This window comes from Nesoenas mayeri (assembly GCF_963082525.1).
Source record: "Nesoenas mayeri genome assembly, chromosome: 1".
In the NCBI taxonomy this organism is placed as follows: domain Eukaryota; kingdom Metazoa; phylum Chordata; class Aves; order Columbiformes; family Columbidae; genus Nesoenas; species Nesoenas mayeri.
This window is the reverse complement of record NC_137541.1, coordinates 63260108-63279097: the sequence shown is the minus strand read 5'-3', so window position 1 is coordinate 63279097 and position 18990 is coordinate 63260108. Positions and strand designations below refer to the sequence as shown.

The 18990-nt window shown below is 40.4% G+C and overlaps 1 protein-coding gene across 1 annotated transcript in view; it reads left to right on the top strand.

Moving 5' to 3' along the window:
- The window catches only part of LOC308037896 (tyrosine 3-monooxygenase-like), a gene marked incomplete at both ends in the record, with an annotated part of 30759 nt that continues 11769 nt past the window's right edge, over nt 1-18990 (top strand). Inside the window, 8 exons of the mRNA XM_080339976.1 lie at nt 1-198; nt 1026-1290; nt 4649-4737; nt 6908-6975; nt 7866-7916; nt 11839-11984; nt 16808-16943; nt 17595-17664. Coding sequence (XP_080196102.1) covers nt 1-198; nt 1026-1290; nt 4649-4737; nt 6908-6975; nt 7866-7916; nt 11839-11984; nt 16808-16943; nt 17595-17664 — 1023 coding nt within the window. The remainder of the gene's footprint in view (nt 199-1025; nt 1291-4648; nt 4738-6907; nt 6976-7865; nt 7917-11838; nt 11985-16807; nt 16944-17594; nt 17665-18990) is intronic.

Below are 18990 nucleotides of genomic sequence, written 5' to 3'. Positions count from 1 at the left end.
ATGAAGACGAACTTGGTGGGGGACTCAGGCCAAATGGAAGAGGCCAGCAAGGAGAAGGAGATGTGTGGCATGGAGTCATTGAACAGGCAAGGAAACATGGACTCCAACAGGGAGGATGGCAGAGCCAGTCTCCTCCTGACCCTCACCCTTTCCAATGTGAGGAAGATTGAGCTCTCTAAGGCAGCCAAAGTCTTTGAGGTACAGACATCACCCTTTGCTTCCTTCACTGAGACCTCTTCTGTCCCTATTGCCTTAACATCCCTCACTTTGCATCTCCCTCTCTCTCACCCTTTTCTTGCTCCCTGCCTGATTTGTGCCTCCACCTGCCTTCGCCCCTTCTCACTGTCCCTGATTTGCTACATGTACCCTGCGAGGTTGGCTAACCTCTCCAGGTGAAGGAGGAGAGTGCTCTGGAGGGAGGGAGCAACTGGACACAGTCATTTAGAAGCATCATAATTTTATATAAGGGCTGTTTAGAGCAGATATCAATCTATTATTTCTTTCTAGCAGTTATGGTGGCCAGTCATGACTAAACAACAGGCCAGCATATCAAACACTCAGATTGGGGGGAATATTAGAAGCCAATGAATTTTCTCCGCATATTTGGCAGGAGATACAGAGAACACAAGATCTGTAAACCATACAGGCTTTGTATCTTCTGGGCACTTGAAGTATCCCTACCAGGTGCTCAGTCTCATCTGTGAAAATGAATAATTCAAAACAAAAGTCTTATATTTGTTACTTATTTTTAACTGTTTGCAATTATTTAATGATTAGGGTGTTATTATACATCAATAGATCTTCTTTTATTCTGCCAGGGTCATAAGAGTTACCCAGCCACTCCTTTGTTATTCCAGCACAGATTAAATGCTACAGTCAACAGTATCTCATCTTTCATCTCCCCCTATCTCTACCTAATTGTACAATGTTTAATCCTTAGCTCTGCCTGTTTTTTAGCTCATTCTAATCTGGGCATTATTAGGCTTCATTGCTTAACATGCACTTCTTGTTAAGATCTCTTTTAGCCACTTTTTAAAGACACTGTAGAAGTGTACCTAGACTTACCTGGATTGTCAGTCTTTGGAGAAGCTTCTTCATATGAACGTCTCTTGCAGATGTTTGAAACTCAGATCCATCACTTTGAAACCAGACAAGCCAAAAAGCCCAAGAACTCTGCTGATGATCTTGACATTTTTGTTGAATGTGAAGTTCGCAGTGCTGATGTTGCTGTCATTATCACCTCCTTAAGGAGAGTAGCAGAGGATGTGAAAACTAGCAGAGAAGAAGAAGGTAAGAAAAGTATGCACCTGATAGTGCTGTTTTGTTTCTTTGTGCAGTAACTTTTTTACCATTAGCACCATAATAGTAATTTAATTAGTCTGGAAAGCAAGTGAGCATGCATTAGTTTTTCTTCACTGCATGACAGTTTTCCCTGAATTGACACCATTACCATTGGTGTGGAAACAGAGGCAATTCGTCATAGCCGGTGGAATTGAAGTGAGAAAAGCATTCCAGCAAAAAGGGAGATGAGAAGGATAAACCAGCAAAACAGGAAGCTGAGGAGTAACTGCGAACTTCTCAATGACAGGAAGATTGTGGGCTGAGAGGTGGGCAGAGAACTGACCACTCTGAGGTGAACACAGATAGTTGATAGGAATACATGATACGGCAGATGGTCTGAATGTTTCATTAGCTTGTAGTGTATTGTGTTTGTTTTGTTAAAAGAAGCAGTAGCTGTCTGTTTAAGGTGTCCACTGCCATCTAAGTCAAGTAGTCTAGTCTGTAGGTAGATTGCTCCTCCACTGAAAAGAACTAGATACAACCAGCTCAAAGAAGCTTCCAGAGGGCAAGAGAGATAGGGTCAGCAGAAAGCCTTGTAGGGCAGGCTGGTAGAAACAGGGGATGAGCTTTTTGTAGAGCACAGACCCACTACCAAATTTAGAGTAACAGAGCATCAGGCATTTTCCCAGGCACCTGAAAATCTTCTTTGGAGATTGTGCAGCTTCAAAGGTTGCACTTCAGGAACAGTATTTCACTTGGCAAAGTGCTGCAAGTAGTTACTCCTCTGCCTCCGTTGTATTTGAGTCACCATCCCTACCAGTCATTGGGAAGGAAAACGAGTTTGACAGAGGTAGACGGGTATTTTTCCCATTTACAGACAGGTAGGAGATCGATGAGTACAATAAGCTGTTAGAGACCTTCAGTATAATCCTGAGGATGCCAGAGGTGCCCCTATAGATAAGAAGGCTGAGGGTCCAGCTCACAGGTTGAGTTATTTAAATACAGAACTGTCAAGAGGTTTGCCACCCTTGACAAGGCCAGGCAGAAATCCCCAGGACCCTTTTAGCTAATACAGTCCTGTTTGAAAACCTTTGGGTGTTGCTTGAAATTCACCTTCAGGCTAGTGGTGACAGGCAAGATGTTCTCAGGAACTGTGGGGATATCAAAAGGATATTGCTGTCATCAGGGAAATTGGAAAACCAAAGAGGGTATTGAAGCTGAAGAGGCATTTCTTTAGGTTTTTCTTGGCACTTGAGAGTTTTGTGTTAAGAAGTAGCAACTAGTTACAGGTGTGCTGGGACTGGGACATACAACAAAAGTAAGGGACTGCTAAAAGAGGGTGTGTTTATGGTTAAAGCAGAGGAATATTAGGGACACAGTTTTCTTCACATTTTCCTTTTTCTTATGGATTTGAACAATAATCACAAAAATAATCAGGCTTGGTTTGGAGGTAATAATGCTAGAATTAATATACTTGGCATGAAAACTGACAAAGTCTGTTTCTAAGTTAGCTCAGACTTACACATAGCACTCATCAGTTTGTAAGGAGTCTTTTCTGGGTATTTGAAACCCAGAATTGAGTAGTTCCCTAAGCAGTTCATTTGATTTTAAGATGAAAGGGTCCGAGAGTTGGTATTTGTCGTGCACAGAGACACCTTAGGTATGGGCACCAGGAAGAACTGTGGATTTGGAGGTTTTAGCTTTAAAGTTTTTGTGGTTTTGGACCTATGAAGGTGAATTCAGGGGTGCTAAAGTGTCAGGGGACTTTCAGTTCAGCTATCCCCTAGGTCTAAGATCGGCTAGTGGCCCATTTTACTGATATACCTTATTGAAAGTGGTGGTGAATCTTATTGAAAGAGGCTAGCTGGAGCTTCACTTTCTAGTGAGGTTTGCAAATGCCAGTCAGAACATATTGGTAACTAGGAGATATCTGAGTTGTATAGACATGCTTACTGGTCAGCAACTATTATTCTGGGAAGAGGCAAATATGTATGTTCTGGCTACACCCATCATCTGAGGCTCCAGTTCCTAGATTAATTTATTTTTTTGTACTTTTTCTTCAGAATTTTCAGGTGAGCCTGAAAACCCAAATTAATTTGGTACAGTTGAGAAAAGCAGTGGTTTTCTCTGCTTCCATGCAGCAGAGGCAGATGCAGTGAAAATTACATGCGTCAGCACTATCCCTGTTTTATTGGCTGCATCTGTTTCTGTGACCAGACCAAGGATTCTGCCATGGTCCTTCCTCTCCTCTCCTTTAACCTCTCTGCCCTCTCCAAGGACTTGGTAAGGGATAGGCAGGATGTGTATGGGGACATACGCTGGAAGACTTATGATCAGGTACAGGTTTTGAGGAGATATGGCCATAGATGGTAGGGCAGGCATCTTCCAAGCAGAACCATCGGTACAGCCAAAGACAAAGGCTCAACAAAAGTAATCTGGGGTGATGTAAGACATCTGTCAGACTAGTACTTCTTCCTTCTTAACACAGAATTGGCCATAACTGCATGAAAGAACTGGAATTTCCCAACATTGGTGTGTATGTGTAGCCTTGTACCTTTGTGAACTGGCTGTGTCTGGATATAATATAACAGGGCTAAAGCTAGATTTGCCATTCAGTACAGAGATGCCTGGTCTCTTGTCAAGTATGAGATTAAGGTGACCCCAAATGGATCTTTTCTGAGCTGTAACACACTAAGTCTGATCATAACATCAGTCAGACCTCAGATAGCAGTATCAACTTTGGTTTTTTTTCAGTATTTTTTAAATTCATGGATTGTAAATGCTAGTACTTAAATTAAAATGAGCATAATTTAATTTTATTTTAGTTACTAGCAAGGTCCCCACTTCAGGGAAAGAAAATCATTTGGAAATTCAGCTAATGCTAGAAAAAAATTGCTGAGGAAAAAGAAAAAAAAAAGAGCCAGAAAGAAAAAACCTCAAAGACAAGATATTTCCCATTTTCCTTTTAAAATGTTGTTTTCACTTTTAAAGATATGAAAATATAAGACTACTTTTTAGTCATGATCGAATATTTTCTTAAATCCAAAATATAGAAATAAATTTGCTGAACTGTGTTATACAGAACATCTCATTTGGCCTAAAAGGAAAAGACTTTGCCTTTAAAAATTGTTTCTAGTAATTAAAACTGAAAGACTATAATTGCAAGTTACTTTCAGATAATTTTTCATCCAATCTGCCTGTTTGGCTGGCAAATGAATACAATTACTGACATGGTAACACATGAATGTGCATAGTCTTAGATAATGATGTAAAGAAAGCTTGTAATCTTCCGCACAACTTTTATTTTCTGTGTCTTTTGAAAATTATTTGATCCTTTCTTATCTAACTCCTGCTACTTTCTCTGCAGTGCCCTGGTTCCCCAGAAAAATTCAAGATCTGGACAAGTGTCATCATCTGATCACTAAGTATGAACCCAGTTTGGACCATGGTCATCCGGTAAGTTTGATGTCACTGTTATTTCATTTTTAAAAGAGAATTTTTTGTAAGGAAAATTTCAGGAGGAAGGAAATACTCATGAAAGGACAGAAAAAGTAAGGGATCAGATAAAGCCTGACCTTTAGCAAGATTAGGAAGTATAGAATGAATAATTTAGCGAGAAAAGCTTATGGGTCCTGTTTCATCAAGCTACATATGATTACCATCAGACACATGCTGAAGTAATTAATGTTTTTTTCTATGTACTGCTCTGTGTGGTACAAAAACTTTCCAAGTCTATCTTCTATTTTTAAGAATCACTTATTAAATTACAGTGCTCTTGAAGAGCTTCATATATTCCTTAAATAGGACATCTTTCATTCTTCCTCATATCTTTCTGATAGCAACAGTCTAAGTATTTGTCATTCTCCAGAGCTAGCCCTGAAACTATTTTTCGTTAGATAAACAAATGCACATTAAGAATTCTTTGAACTGGGCTAAGTTCCTCTTCTACTTTGCCAAATAGGAGATATGAGCACTGAAGAGGATGAGAGACAGCACCAACGGTGCAGAGCTACCGAAGTACAGAGTGGGGATAAATCCACACTGCAGAACGATGCGGTGTGACGTAGAAACACCTAAACTAGCTTGAAACAAGTTAGCTCAGGCACTGAAAATCATTTGTCTATGGCAGGAGGGAGCACAACATGGGCTCATTTACTGTGTTTCTAAGCACAGCTAAAAAATTGACAGGCTGGAGGAAAGTACAAAGGAAGCTGATGAGCAGGTAGTTCATCAGAGATTTTGCATTTTTACTACCAAATAGGCAATTCAGGCTGTCCATCTCAACAGCTTCACTTTGTTCTTTACTGTGACTTTAATGGCCGGAAAAGCAAACCGATTACACTGTGACACCAGTCTCTGGGGCATCCTGTCACTGGCTGTAGTGATCGCCTAAGGAGGCTCCTGCTGCTCTGGTGGTGGATACAGAGCCCTGGGAAAGCAGGGACAAAGCTGACAGGTCACAGCATCGATGCTAGTCTGGACCCATGTCTTTTCCACGTGTTTCGCATGGACTTGTTACAACCACTGACAAGCAAGGGTGGCATCCGAACGAACATGTTATCCATAACACATGACAAAAATAAACATGCTTTTGGGATCCAGTTCTTTCCTCAGATTCACGCACACAATACTCATTAACTGCAGTATTACTGGTATTATTGCTACACTGAAAATTATGTGAATAAACCTAAGGGAAAAATTTGGCTTGTAGTATGCAAAGTGGTTCCAGTAAATTCTGAATATTTTAGAATAATAAATATTTGTACAGTGATGTTGATCAACGCTGCTTTATGAGTTATATTAGTAACACAGTGCCAGATTTCAGATTTTATTCCTATTATGAATGATGTAAAATTCAAAGGAATTTAATTCCACATCTCTATTTGTATTTAATAGTTGGAGAGGCCTGCCTGAAGCTCAACTTCTAGTACACACTGAAGGGGCAAAAAGAAAACTCTGGTATTTAATAAATAAGTAAACTGCCCCTTTAAACAGATACCACTGAATCTGTCTGTATTATAACTTGGTAATATAAATGGGCAAGGTGACTGAGCTGAAAGCCTGTCCTTTCTGCAGATAGTGATGGCTCTAATGATTTCTAACCAATGAGGACCCCTTCTTCAGCCAAAGTGCAGGGTATTGTGCAGCTGTATTATACTGTCTCTGATGAGGCGGTACTAGGCTTGGTACCATTGTGTTCAACGCAGCCCTATATTGCAGTCTTTACGCTTAGCCCAGAAAATAAATGATTCAGAGATTTATCTCTTCCCCAGCAGAAGTGACACCCAAATTACAATTCCATTTTCAATGTGATTTGCATTTAAATTTGACTGTAAGTGTAATAGTCTCTGATATAGTGTTTCTGAACAGCTCCGAAAATTTCCCGCCAAGCCATGTTACTTTCCTTTCTGGCCACAGACCCCAAATTTTCATCAAAGTGTCAGAAATGTAGCTGCCGTCAGCCTTTGTCTTACCCTGTTCATAAGGCTCAAGATCCATTGCCTCAGAGAAAACTACATGTTTGAGGCCTAGGTTTTCTGAATGCTTCTGTTAGCAAATTTACTTATGTTCACAAATCTCTCTTAATGTAAAACTTTTTTTTTTTTTTAATTATTTTCCAACTCAGGGAAATGCTGACCTGCAGTACAAGAAACGGAGGGCATTCTTTGCTGACCTTGCCTTTAATTACAGAGCGTAAGTACAAGGCTGCTGAAGGAGACTTCAAGAGTCCATATGTGCTTTCAGACATCTTTGTGTGCAAGACATACCAGAGCCTTGATCTTTTGTCAATGTATGAATGCGGCTATCTTTTAGAAAAGAGAGTTCAGCCACAAAAGCTTTCACTCCTAAAACCCTGTCATGTCTCATATGGGTGATAAGAAATGTTTCTGTCTTACATGTAAAACTTCACCAGAATCACACTGCTGTCTGGCAGAGTCAACCAGATGTACAGGTAGAGCTGGTTGTGGTTTATGAGCCTTATGGTGTCCAAGAACTGGTGAAATCTCCCAAGTCTTGAGCGATCTCTATTTGAGGACAGATTTCTCACTGCAACCATATATCACAGTTAGCACAGTGCAAAACAGCACAAAAGCACACACTGAACTGACTCGGAGCTCCTGAAGAAGCAACAATAAGGAAGAGAAGATGGCCCATCAGAGAAACTAGTGATAACCACGCAACGTATACCTGGGCATCTCTCTGCTGAGTTTATGAATGTTTCTCTGAAATGATGTTGTGCTGATCACATCCTTCAGGGATGGACTCTCCAGGCATACACTGCATTTTGGTTGCTAGACTGCCTTAGTAGAGGTAAGGGTAAGCCTAAAGGCTTCTTTTGTCTTCTGCAGAGCAGAATGTCCCTCCCTTTCTTACCATATCCCTTTTCCTTTGCACACTGGAACAAAGATGAAAATGCATGCATTAGAGACTACGGAGACAAAGAAGTTGTTAATTATGTACTATTTTGCTGTTTCTGTCTTCATTACAGCAAATATTTATGGTGCAGGCAAAGAAAATAATACTTCGAAAGTGAACTTGAAATCTACTTCAGGCACATACATTATTTCCTCTTTTCATTACAGAGGAGATCCTTTGCCTCACATTGAGTACACGGCACAGGAAACTGCAACTTGGTGAGTCTGTTATTTATACTCCAACTCCTGGGACATTCCATTGCAGTCCCAGGAAAGACTGTCAATCTCAAATTTTACTCCTTGGTTAAGTGTCACCTTCTGGTAATTTGTTTTGCAGAAAGCCACTCATAGTGGCTGGTCTTAACTTTGCACTTTCTACAGCAAAATTCATTTTCCTGACTGTGACTCTGCCTGGCAATCGCATCAAGATATCAAAAACCAGAAAACACCTAGAGCCTACAGTATAACTTCTTCTAAATGACCTTTAACTAACCATAGGTATGACGGTGACAGAAATATCACCTTTCCAAATCTGTTACCAGAAGAAAATGCCCACTCACAGGATGGAAATTTACTCATAGGATGTGGCTAATTCAATGTTCATAGGACAGATGAGCCTTGCTTGTACTGCATGCATTTATTGCTGTTAATATGAATATATATCATTCTCTCAAAGTAAGATAAAGGAAATTTTGGAGTGACCTTCCAGGATACGTTGTTTACACTGTAAAAAAAAGCCTTTGATATTATACAAAATAGTGCCAAGTTACTTTTACATGGATGCAGCATTTCTTCAACGGAGCTTCATTTCTCCTGAAGATTTGCCACTCAAAACAAACAACCAAAACCAAACCAAAACCAACAAGAACAACAAACGACCAAACAAAATTAGTTCAACTCAAAGTATGTTTGCAGACTTTATGTGAAGTACATAGCAGATCTGAAAGAAAGCAGGGTTCTTATTTCTTATACCCCTGTTCCCACTTTGTCCCACTAACTTTACCAAATCTCAGTAAGCAGCAATAATTACGTTTGTATGATAATACAAACATAAATACGTCCAAATGTCCCAACTAAGAACAGAATCCCAGGATTGTGCAAAGTTCTACATGTGCACTTAACAAGAGTCTTTGTTTAGAAAAGTTTACAATTTAAATAGAAATACAGCCTAAAGGTGGGAAAGAAGAATGATGACAACGTTTTATAACTGCAACTGGAAAAGCTAGAGCTTAAGTGATTTGCCCAAAATTATACACAAAGTCTACGTCAATGCCAGGAATTAAATTCATACACTAGATGCCACTTCATGCCAGAACCTCAACCACAGGGCCATCCCATATTTTTTGGTGATCGTTTTCTTTTAAATAAAATCTACTGTGTCATAGAAAGCTTGAGAGGCATTGCCCACAATCACACAGAAACCCTGCATCCAACTTATCCAGGCAGTCGCAATTATATTAACCTCACATAGTTTTTTACAGCATCTTTCAATTGACAAAGACTGATGGTCAGTGTCACGCTCATGATTGCTACCACCAGCCAATAATCTTGGCATGGTATGATGTGTGGGAATGTCATATTTAAGCAAATTTAATTTTGTGTTCTTTCCTGTTTTTCCCTTTTGTTGCCAATATCTGTCATTCCAGCTCTTCTCCACCTAGAATTAGTCCCACTGTGGTAACGGAATAGACCTTTAAAGGAGTATCTGCCCATTTCCCCAAACAGCCAGTCCCAGCAACCCAGGTTTTCTTGTTATGTAAAACTATTTCCAAAATTAGACCTCATAATGGTTATCACAACCCCCAGGGGCTATGCCCTGAGGTCAGCTGCATTACAGCACAATTTGATTGAGCGCTGTGCAATTGAACCAGAAATTTGTAGCAGAGACTAAATTCCCTTGGTGTTCACTCTGAAGAGCTGTTGGATGCCTTCAGTTTGTAGCAACATGGTTATAAAAACGAAAACTAATCAAGTGAAGAAATACAATTTTCAGTAAACAGAAGGTACAGATGACCTGAGTTTCTGTTTTCAAGAAGGCTTATTGGAAGCCCTGAAACTAAGTGGTCACAAAAGATGTCTTATGGGTAAAGGCTATATAAGAAAAAAGGAGAATCTAGGACAGAATTTTCTCCCAAGTAGCAAGTGATAGGACAAAAGGAAATGGCCTCAAGTTGTGCCAGGGGAGGTTTAGATTGGATATTAAGAAAAATTTCCTCAAGGAAAGGGTTGTCAGGCACTGTAACAGGCTGCCCAGGGAAGTGGTTGAGGCACCATTCCTGGGGGTGTTTAAAAGATGTATAGATGAAGTTTTTAGGGACATGGTTGCCAGAGTGCCAGTTAGGTTAATATTTGGACTTGATGATCTTGAGGGTCTCTTCCAACCAAAATAATTCTATGATTCTGTGAAAATTATGGGGATGCATCTGTCACATCTTCATAATAAAGCTCAATATTGCCATTTTTTTTTCTCCTAAAAGAATAATGACATTTATATAAAACAAGCTCATTGCCTTTAAAGTCTTTCAAGTGGCTGGCTCTATCCTTCGTTATGAGGTTCCTTTCTAGAATATTTCATGGACTGTGCTTTCAGCAGCTTCTCTTTCCATCTCTGGACTGAAGCACCATCAAGCAGCAGCTTAATGGTCCTACAGTGAGACATTACACCTATTTGAGACACTACACTAGGGTAAGCTTAATGTTTGTCTGCAAATATCTGCTGCTCTATTGACTTCAGAGTGAACTTAGATGATCGCCTTAGAGGTATTTAGAAAGGAGGGACTCAGCTTTGGATAATTCATCACTAGTCTCTGAGGCTGCCTATATTTCTGTGGTAGTCAATGTTTGGACACACAGTAGAATGATATTAATACTTTGATAAAAGAGACCATATGTGCAGAAGCATAAACAAGCCTGCTCTCTCTAGACTCTGGTCTGGGGATGAACTCTGTTCTGGTTAAGATCCTATGCAATCCCACTGAAGTCACCAGTATTCTACAGAGAAATAAGCCAGGGCAACACTTGAACTGCAGTTCTACTCATTTTTTCCTAATTCTTCTATGGAAATGGCCCTGTCTTCTGTGACTTCAGCAATAATGACAGCAGCCACTGTTTCACTTGATTCTTTTAGTTTTTTTTTCCTCCTAAGGTCTTCCTGCCCCCCTTCATTCTGGTTCTTTGCTCCTACATTGTGTAATACACTCGTACAAATGAAAAGAGCCATTACCAGGGACTGGCAATCACTTCCATAGCAACAACAGCATCACACAAAAAAATACAATACAAAAACAACAAAAGGTCATTTCTGTAGCCAGCATTTCCAAGAATGATCTCAATTTTCATAAACTAATGTTTATAAAATTTTTAACACCCTAGGGCCATGTCTGAACAAAAATAACCATTTCTATAAGGTTCTTTGCCATCCTGTTACTACTTGTTTATTTTGCAACAGCTAAATATATTCCAAACCACAGCTCTAAATCCAAGCACCATTAAGTCTAGGAGAAGCTTGAAACTTGTGCCCAAATCTGGTTGTATATATTTTTCCTCAGCTGATCTCTTTTTGTATAATTTGCTAAACACTTCAGGAAGTTGGCATGTCTTTCAAATACATAGCCCGTGCCAGACATTTTGAAATGCAAAAGTATGAACCTCTTTGCCTGTCCTGATATTACTTTTTAGTATCAGAAAATGTGCTTTTTTTAGAAGGAGGCTGATGAGAGTCGAACACACTCTAGGCTTCAGCACAGAGATGAAGGGATTGGCATTTCAAGTCAGGCAACATAGAGAGGGCCACAGCTTTAGCTTTTCCCTAGGATTTCCCTGGTACCTATAACACCCTTATGCCCAAGCAAGAAACACTTCTGAATCAGGATTAGAGTCCTGTTACATTAAAGGAGGGTATTGGAAGGGATAAACCAGATTTGCTGAAGAGAATCCACCTTCTACAGGAAAAGTGAAACAAAACCCCTTATGTTTTGCTACATCCACCCAGGCAGCAGCTTCAAAGCACCAGCTGTCCTGAGTTCAGATTTTAAGACCATTGCCTATGCAAGGGGTTTATGACTCTCTGTGGATCTGTAGACAGGGCAGATAAGTACTGCCTTATTGAGGTGGGTCATGCTCTACAGTTTTTGCTTTTCAGGAGAGAAGTCTACAGGAAGCTGAGCAGCCTTTACCCTACTCATGCCTGTATGCAGTACCTGGATGCCTTTCGGCAGCTGGAGAAACACTGTGGCTACCAAGAGGATCACATACCTCAACTTCAAGACGTCTCCAGATTTTTAAAAGGTCAGTCATTATGAACCATGGTCTATTCTAGGCTTTCCTGGATATGTTTGTGCATCCCATACACATACAAGCCATCTCATAGGGCCCAAGCTGGTGAACAGAGATGATTAGTTGTAGAGTTCCCTTGTGCAAGATGAGCTGTAGCACTGGGCATTAATACCAGACATATCTAGGGACCAAGCTGTAACTACACTTGTGTTTGCTCTGTGAGTGGCTGCAATTGGTGTAGCACTGACCAGCCAATTCCAGTACCAGCAGCAGTACAGCCACAGCAGCACACCACACAGCATGACTGCCACATGCAGGTTTTTTATGGGTTGGGCTGTAATTTATGCTTCTAAAGCTATGCTGTTAGTAACACCCAAACACAAATAAAGGTACACACCTCTCAAGTCTGATGCATGAGACACGATGACAATGTCTCTTAAAAGAAATTATTTCCAGGAGGTCCTGCTAGTCAATCAGCAGCTACCTTGAAAGAACACTTTTCACTCTCCATGGCCCCACTTGCTAGAATAAACTCTTTGATACCTGTCACATGGCTGACAGAAGAGCAGAAAGCCTGAAATGCTAGTCTGTAAATGCACGAAGGTGTGGCCTTAGATGAAGGGACACATAAGACTGTTAGACTGACCTAGGTGCTGTTAGCTGGGAGCTGACTAGCAAGGGGCAGGAGAGAAAGGGAACCTGCATTATTTTTATGAGGCCACAGGCTGCATGTGTTCCCAAGGCCAGGTGCTTTGTGTCAAACAGCTGATTTCCTACTGTTATCCAGAATGACTAAAGAATGATGGTCTTTAAAGAGTCCTTGCTTCTTCTCAGTGACAAGGAGATGTACCAGGGAGTGGAGGACAGCTCAGTACTATGCTGAAATGAAAAACAAAAAGTATGGTTTAATTTTAAATAAATTAAATTAAACTCAATATTCAGAAAATCATGTGACCTGCTGCGCATATCAGCAGGTGATGTTAGTAACCTTGAATAAGTTTTCTGTTGCTGAAGGGTTTTCTAAGACATTGCAATTTTTAGGGAAGATTAAGCTATTTAATGGCAAAGTTTTTATTGCACCTTTAGTATAAGGGAATGGAGGTTTGGCATGTGAAAAGCATCTCTCAAGCGCCTTCACATCCAGATGTAGGAATTTTTCTGTGTATGCATTCCGCATTTTCTCAAGTATTTTCCTTTCTATTCAGCTATCCATCTTCCCTCCTACGGTAACTGGGCTTATAAATATTTTTTCTCATGAAGTAGCTATTCTCATCTTCTCTCATTTACACAGTAGCTGACAGCAGGGAGCTCCAGAAATCATGTGAAGCTGATTTGATTACCCCAAATGTTCATACTCCTTAAGTGAATCAGGTGATTTTAAAGGAGAGGGCCAGGGAGTGTGGGGATTTAGGATAATGTAAGAATATCCTATCATAATACTCTTTCTATTACTCATATTGGTGGACAGGATTTGACTGACTGGAATCTGGGCCTCTTTTGTGGGCTCTGGTTCTAAATATTCTCTATCCCATACAAATTGCCTCAAGAAAAAAAAATTAAATAGCAACAAAAATGGTCATTCTTAAAATACTGCTAGTAAGGGTTGGGAAGATCTTCACAGTGAGTTTCAATGCACCTACCGTAAACGTGGGGTGTCTATTGTAAGCCAACTGTCCAAACTATTCTAACTGGGAATGAGAAACAGGCAATTCAGAGGCATTTTATTCTGTCCTGGAATGGGTGTCTAAGGAAAATTGAAAGAATGGCTCTTGGGAGTGATGGTCCTACCCTCCTTAAACTGTAGACAAAAACCTAGATTATTTTGGCCTAGGGGCTTTGTAAAAGATTAGGCATAGACAGAATAAAGCTTGTTCAAAAGAACTGTGTATACAGCTAGACACAATTAAGAGTGAGTAAGATATTTTAGCCTTTTAGTTATGTGGGACTTTGAGCTGATATCTTACTTATCTTCAATGATTACCTCTAATAAGGTAGTTTCACTATCCAGATTACTTTGCAGAATAGCATGAAGATTGACATTATTGCAAGGTCCTTTTGTAACAAACTCAGTCTAACTCAGAAGCATCTGCAAGGTCTGTAAAATCTGTATTAAATCACATGCCAAGCATTCATGGGGTGAGAGGTAAGATTTATAAGGAATTCTGATTTAAAACCAATTTGGGTGGCTTTTACCACCAGCATCAGCAAGGCCAGAAATTTTGGTCATTACAACTTATGAATCAACTCTGTGCTTAGGTTCTTTCCTGTATTACAGGTGTGCAGTGCTCAGCCAAACAAACCTCAGCCAAACTATAGACTGTGGTGTGTCTCCCAAGATTCCTTGGCATACAGTGGATGTGTTTCAGCTACTACAACCTATGTGGAGATGCATAGCACAGCTCCTTCTCTCACTGGTTAGCTCTGAGTGAGCCCTGAACTGTCCCATTCTCCCAGTTAGGACTCAAATTTATCTTTGCTAAATACTGCCTCTAAGGACTGGATCATTCTTTAGCATACATGATGATAAAGTCTTTATATAATCAACTGTAAGGATGTAGAAAGAGAGAGAGAGGAATACCCTGGAGAGAAAGTCATCATGTTATAACCAGCCCACACAGACAGATAAACTTCCATCTTCTCTTTTACTCAGCCAGGTCTGTGAGCTGAGGCAAGAAATTCCTTTTGACTTTAATACAATTGATCTGTCTAGTGTTACCTGGCCTACTAGTGAGGCTGGTTTGAACAGAAATGAACTCATATCATGAGTATTTCATGATTGCTTAGAGGGTGACTTAATGGTTTACCATGATGAGTGTTTTCCTAAAGGGTTAACTAGATGGACCTAGGCACATTTTTCTTTCTAGGAAAGATGTTTGGATTTAGGCATTCATTGTCCTCCACAGCTGGAAGAAATTACAGCCAGTGAACTCAAGCAAGCTCACACTACAACACACAGGCCTATATACATGAGGTTTTTAGGCCAAGAACTAAGCCTTGCAGATCACTTTAGGTCAACTGCCCAAGACATTCTCTTCAAGACATTTTAATTTAAGAGATCTTTGGGCAGCAGGTCCAATCAGACACACCCCCACTTCTCTTCTGATTGCTGCTTTTTTGCAGTAATGAAATAGAAGTTCAGATTTAATGAAATAGAAGTTCAGATTTTGCAGATATTACCTTCAGCAGATAACTTTTTCCTATGGCTTTTCAAGGCAACCGGCCAAGTCTGATCCACCAGCAGACTGTCTGATTCACTGGCCTATATTTAAAAGGGCATCTCAGGGAACATAAGTTGTAATTTTCATTTTCCCTTCTGCTCCTCCAATGTGGATGTTAAAGCAATACAAATTTCCCTAGACTTTTTCATAGTCCTTCCAAAACTGAATTACTTAGGGCTTGGTGCTTGTCTGATATATTTTTCAGCTGGTGCAGTTTTCACTTCACTCAGACTCAGAATTTAGTGCAAAGATGACCAGATTCTCAGTTTTTCATGTTCCTCTGGACTGTCTTAGTAGCAAGGGAATTCTTGTGCCAGCTCCTGGCTGCTGCCTAAGGAGACGTAGCTGATGGTCTGTCTATTCCTGCAAACTCCCTGCTTTTTTAACTGGGGATGGGGGAGAACAGTAAGCTGATTTACCATCTCTTCTGGTTCCCTGGTTAACTCTAATGTCATTGCTCAGGATATAGACAAAGACAAAATCTCCATAGGCTTTTGCTGTTGTTCAGTTTTGAGGCAGTCCTGTACCCATTACCATTGAATTCAGTGGAGCAATAGAAGATAACCATGGCAAATACTAACCATTTAGTCCTTCATATTGTCAGAGAGAAGCATTACTTGCTGTCCACTCTTCTTTTGTACTGTACGGCTTCAGATGTTTTTTTGTCACTTCAAATTCTTCCAGCGAAGCCCTTTTTTTTTTTCTTTTTGAATAATGGGAAAAGTGCTAATAGCCAGACAGAGCAAGACAAGAAATGCTGGAAGGAACATTGAAAACCAAAACAAAACAAATCTTGTAAATTGCTTGGTTTCTGGGTGGGATTTTTTTGTTTGTTTACATAAAATAAATTGGATTCCAGGCTTCACGACACAATAGAATATGGATAAAGAAGGCAGAATAAAGCCATTTCTGATTTTTTTTAAATGTAGTTTTATACTTTAAAGAAGATGGCATGTCATTTATGGGAGCTGAGAATGCAACACAGATTTTGAATGTAGGACTTCAAAAAGATTATTATTGTCTCTCTTTTAAAGCAGTGATCTTCAATTCTCTTAGCTTTACAGACCACCAACATGTTTCCCATGGAAATGTAGATTTTTGTGTTCTGCTGAGCATAGGACTGGTTATTTTATTAGTTGTCCCTCACAGACCTTTCATAGTAATGCAGGGAGTCCTGGGATAACAGTGATAGCGCAAACTGAGATCACAGTGCAAAAGTATTGCATTATTCTGTCCTGTTCTATAGATACATGCAAAGCAAAACACATATGATCACATTACTGGGACATTGTGTAGTTCTAGACAAACATAGTGGTTGTGTGTAAATGTTCTAAAAATGTAAACTGGAGTAGGCAATACTCCCATATCTCATATCATTGCTGTGTGAATACACATAGGATGAAGGGCTAGGTGATTTGATATTGTAGTAACTGGATTCAGCATTACAGAGGCACATTGGTAATGATAAGCCAGGGAGCCAGGGCCTTCCTGCTACACTTAGATGGAGGGAGCTACTGCAACAAAGCATGAAGGTCCTCCAAAACTGCTTACCTGAAGTAAGTGTGCCATGTAGTTTACCCTAGAAAAATCTGAATTCGGTCTCACTTCCCTTTGCAGAGAGAACAGGTTTTCAGCTGAGACCAGCTGCAGGACTGCTGTCTGCGCGTGACTTCCTTGCCAGCCTGGCATTTCGTGTCTTCCAGAGCACACAGTATATAAGGCATTTCTCTTCTCCTATGCATTCCCCAGAACCGTAAGTTTGATGCTTTGGCAAAATCCATCCTTAATGTGTTGGGGATGATTCTCTTGGGAACAGCTCTGGAGCTCTATCCAGTAGTCCACAGAATGAAACAATTTGAGAAACTGGTAGCTGGAGAGTTAGAAGGGGAAGTCATGCATGAGAGGGTGTGGGTGTCTCTCTCTCTTGCAGAGTTGTCTGGGGAAGGAAAAGACTGGAGAATATCTGGTTTAATCTTTTCATCCTGCCTTCAGTTACCATCTGCTGGGGTTTGATTCCCTGCTGTGAAACTCTCCCAGTAAGTGCTGGCCAGACAACAGCAATTACATTTCATGAGAAATTACAAGTTCACAGAGACGTTTTTGTTGTATGCTGTAACAAAACAGGGGCCTTTCAAAGCTGTTGTGACATAGGAGACTAGTGCCCGTGCCATCCCAAGTGAGACAATAGCCAGGGTAGTGGGGGGCTGCTGGCTCCCTATGGCAGGCAAAAGGGAATGCTCTCTCCTGCTCCCTCCAGAGCCAGGCCAGGTATGGAGGCAGCTACTGTGGATCAGCACTCACACTCGCTCCACTTAGGGGTCTATTGGCTGAAGTCCTTCATGGGAAGTTCACGTAGGGCAGGAAGAGAGACATTTCTTAAACACAAAGGTCACTTGTTTTCCAGAGACTGCTGCCATGAGTTATTGGGTCATGTTCCCATGCTAGCTGACAAGGAGTTTGCCCAGTTCTCACAGGTAAGAAGTTTGTTAACCAACTGCTCCAGATAGCAGACCAGAAGTGCCTCAAAGGTGTGCAGCTCACCATATTTCAAATGCTACTTTAAGTAAGACTTGATTATGCCTGAGTCACAACCTCCAGTGGGGCGGGCTAGAAGGGCCACAGGAGACTTTTACTCCAAGGGAGTGGTAGCACTGTCCCTATGGACGTGATGTAGAAGAAAGGGCAGACAGTGCTTGTGAGACTTCTCTGTGGGAGGGCCATGTCAGTCTGCAGAAGGATGCCAGTGGAGCCTCTGGTGCTGCATGTTTGAGTTGTACCCACCAAGCTGTTCTCCTGGCTTCTGTTTCTACACCACAAGAACCCAACCAGCAACAGCCATCGAGTCCCCAGGATAATTCTGTCTCTAGATGTACATTTTTATCTCACATGATACTTTAGTTTGTGTCCATCACCATGTCTTTCATTAAAGATATTTTTCCTTTTGCAGCTCACCAGATTCTCACAGCGTTGCTCACACTTGTGAGAAGGCTCCAAAAAGCAAACAGAGCTTCTTTGTACAATAAAGGGCTATTTAGTATGATCAGTCAGTGTCAAACCAAAGTGAACTCAATGACCTCATATAATGAAAGACTTCAGAACTATCAATGTGCCTCAAAACCATAACAGAGGAAAGAAGATAACTCATATCGGTCAGTGGTCAGTATGGAAACTGGTAATAAGATCAGAGGGGTTACATGATGTAGGTCCTTGTCAGAATATCTTTAAAAGAATGTCAGTTCACCCCATATAATGTGGTTTCCAGTTGTGTTGACTTGAATAAATGCCAATTTCTATTTTGGTCATAAATATTGGTTATTATTTGATTCAGTTGACTAGTACTTAAAATGTCCTAGTGGTCTATAATTTATTCAGGGAGAAATCTCTTCAGTTTAGATCAATACCAGAACTGAATGCTCATTAGAAATAAGAGATTATAGCAATTCCAAAACTTTCAGCTTTCCTATTTTCCCATCTATAACACAGACTATACAGAATGGGATCACATTAAATGAATTTTCACATTTCACTTTTCTTTTTCCCCCAAAGTATTTTCACAGTTGAAATTCATCCCATGAAAACTGTTTTTTGTTCCATTCAACATAAGACAATGAATGGTGAAAATCCCCTAGTTCTGTTTGTTTGCTGCATGATATGGCTCCTGGGATAGCTAAGAAGAGACATCTAGAGATTCCTATTGTGAGAATAACAATTAACAGGGAGCACAGACGAGGGTAAACAGAATCCTCCCTGCATAGATCTGACCCACTTGTAAGAGCTGTCAGAAAGAGAGTGAGAGACAG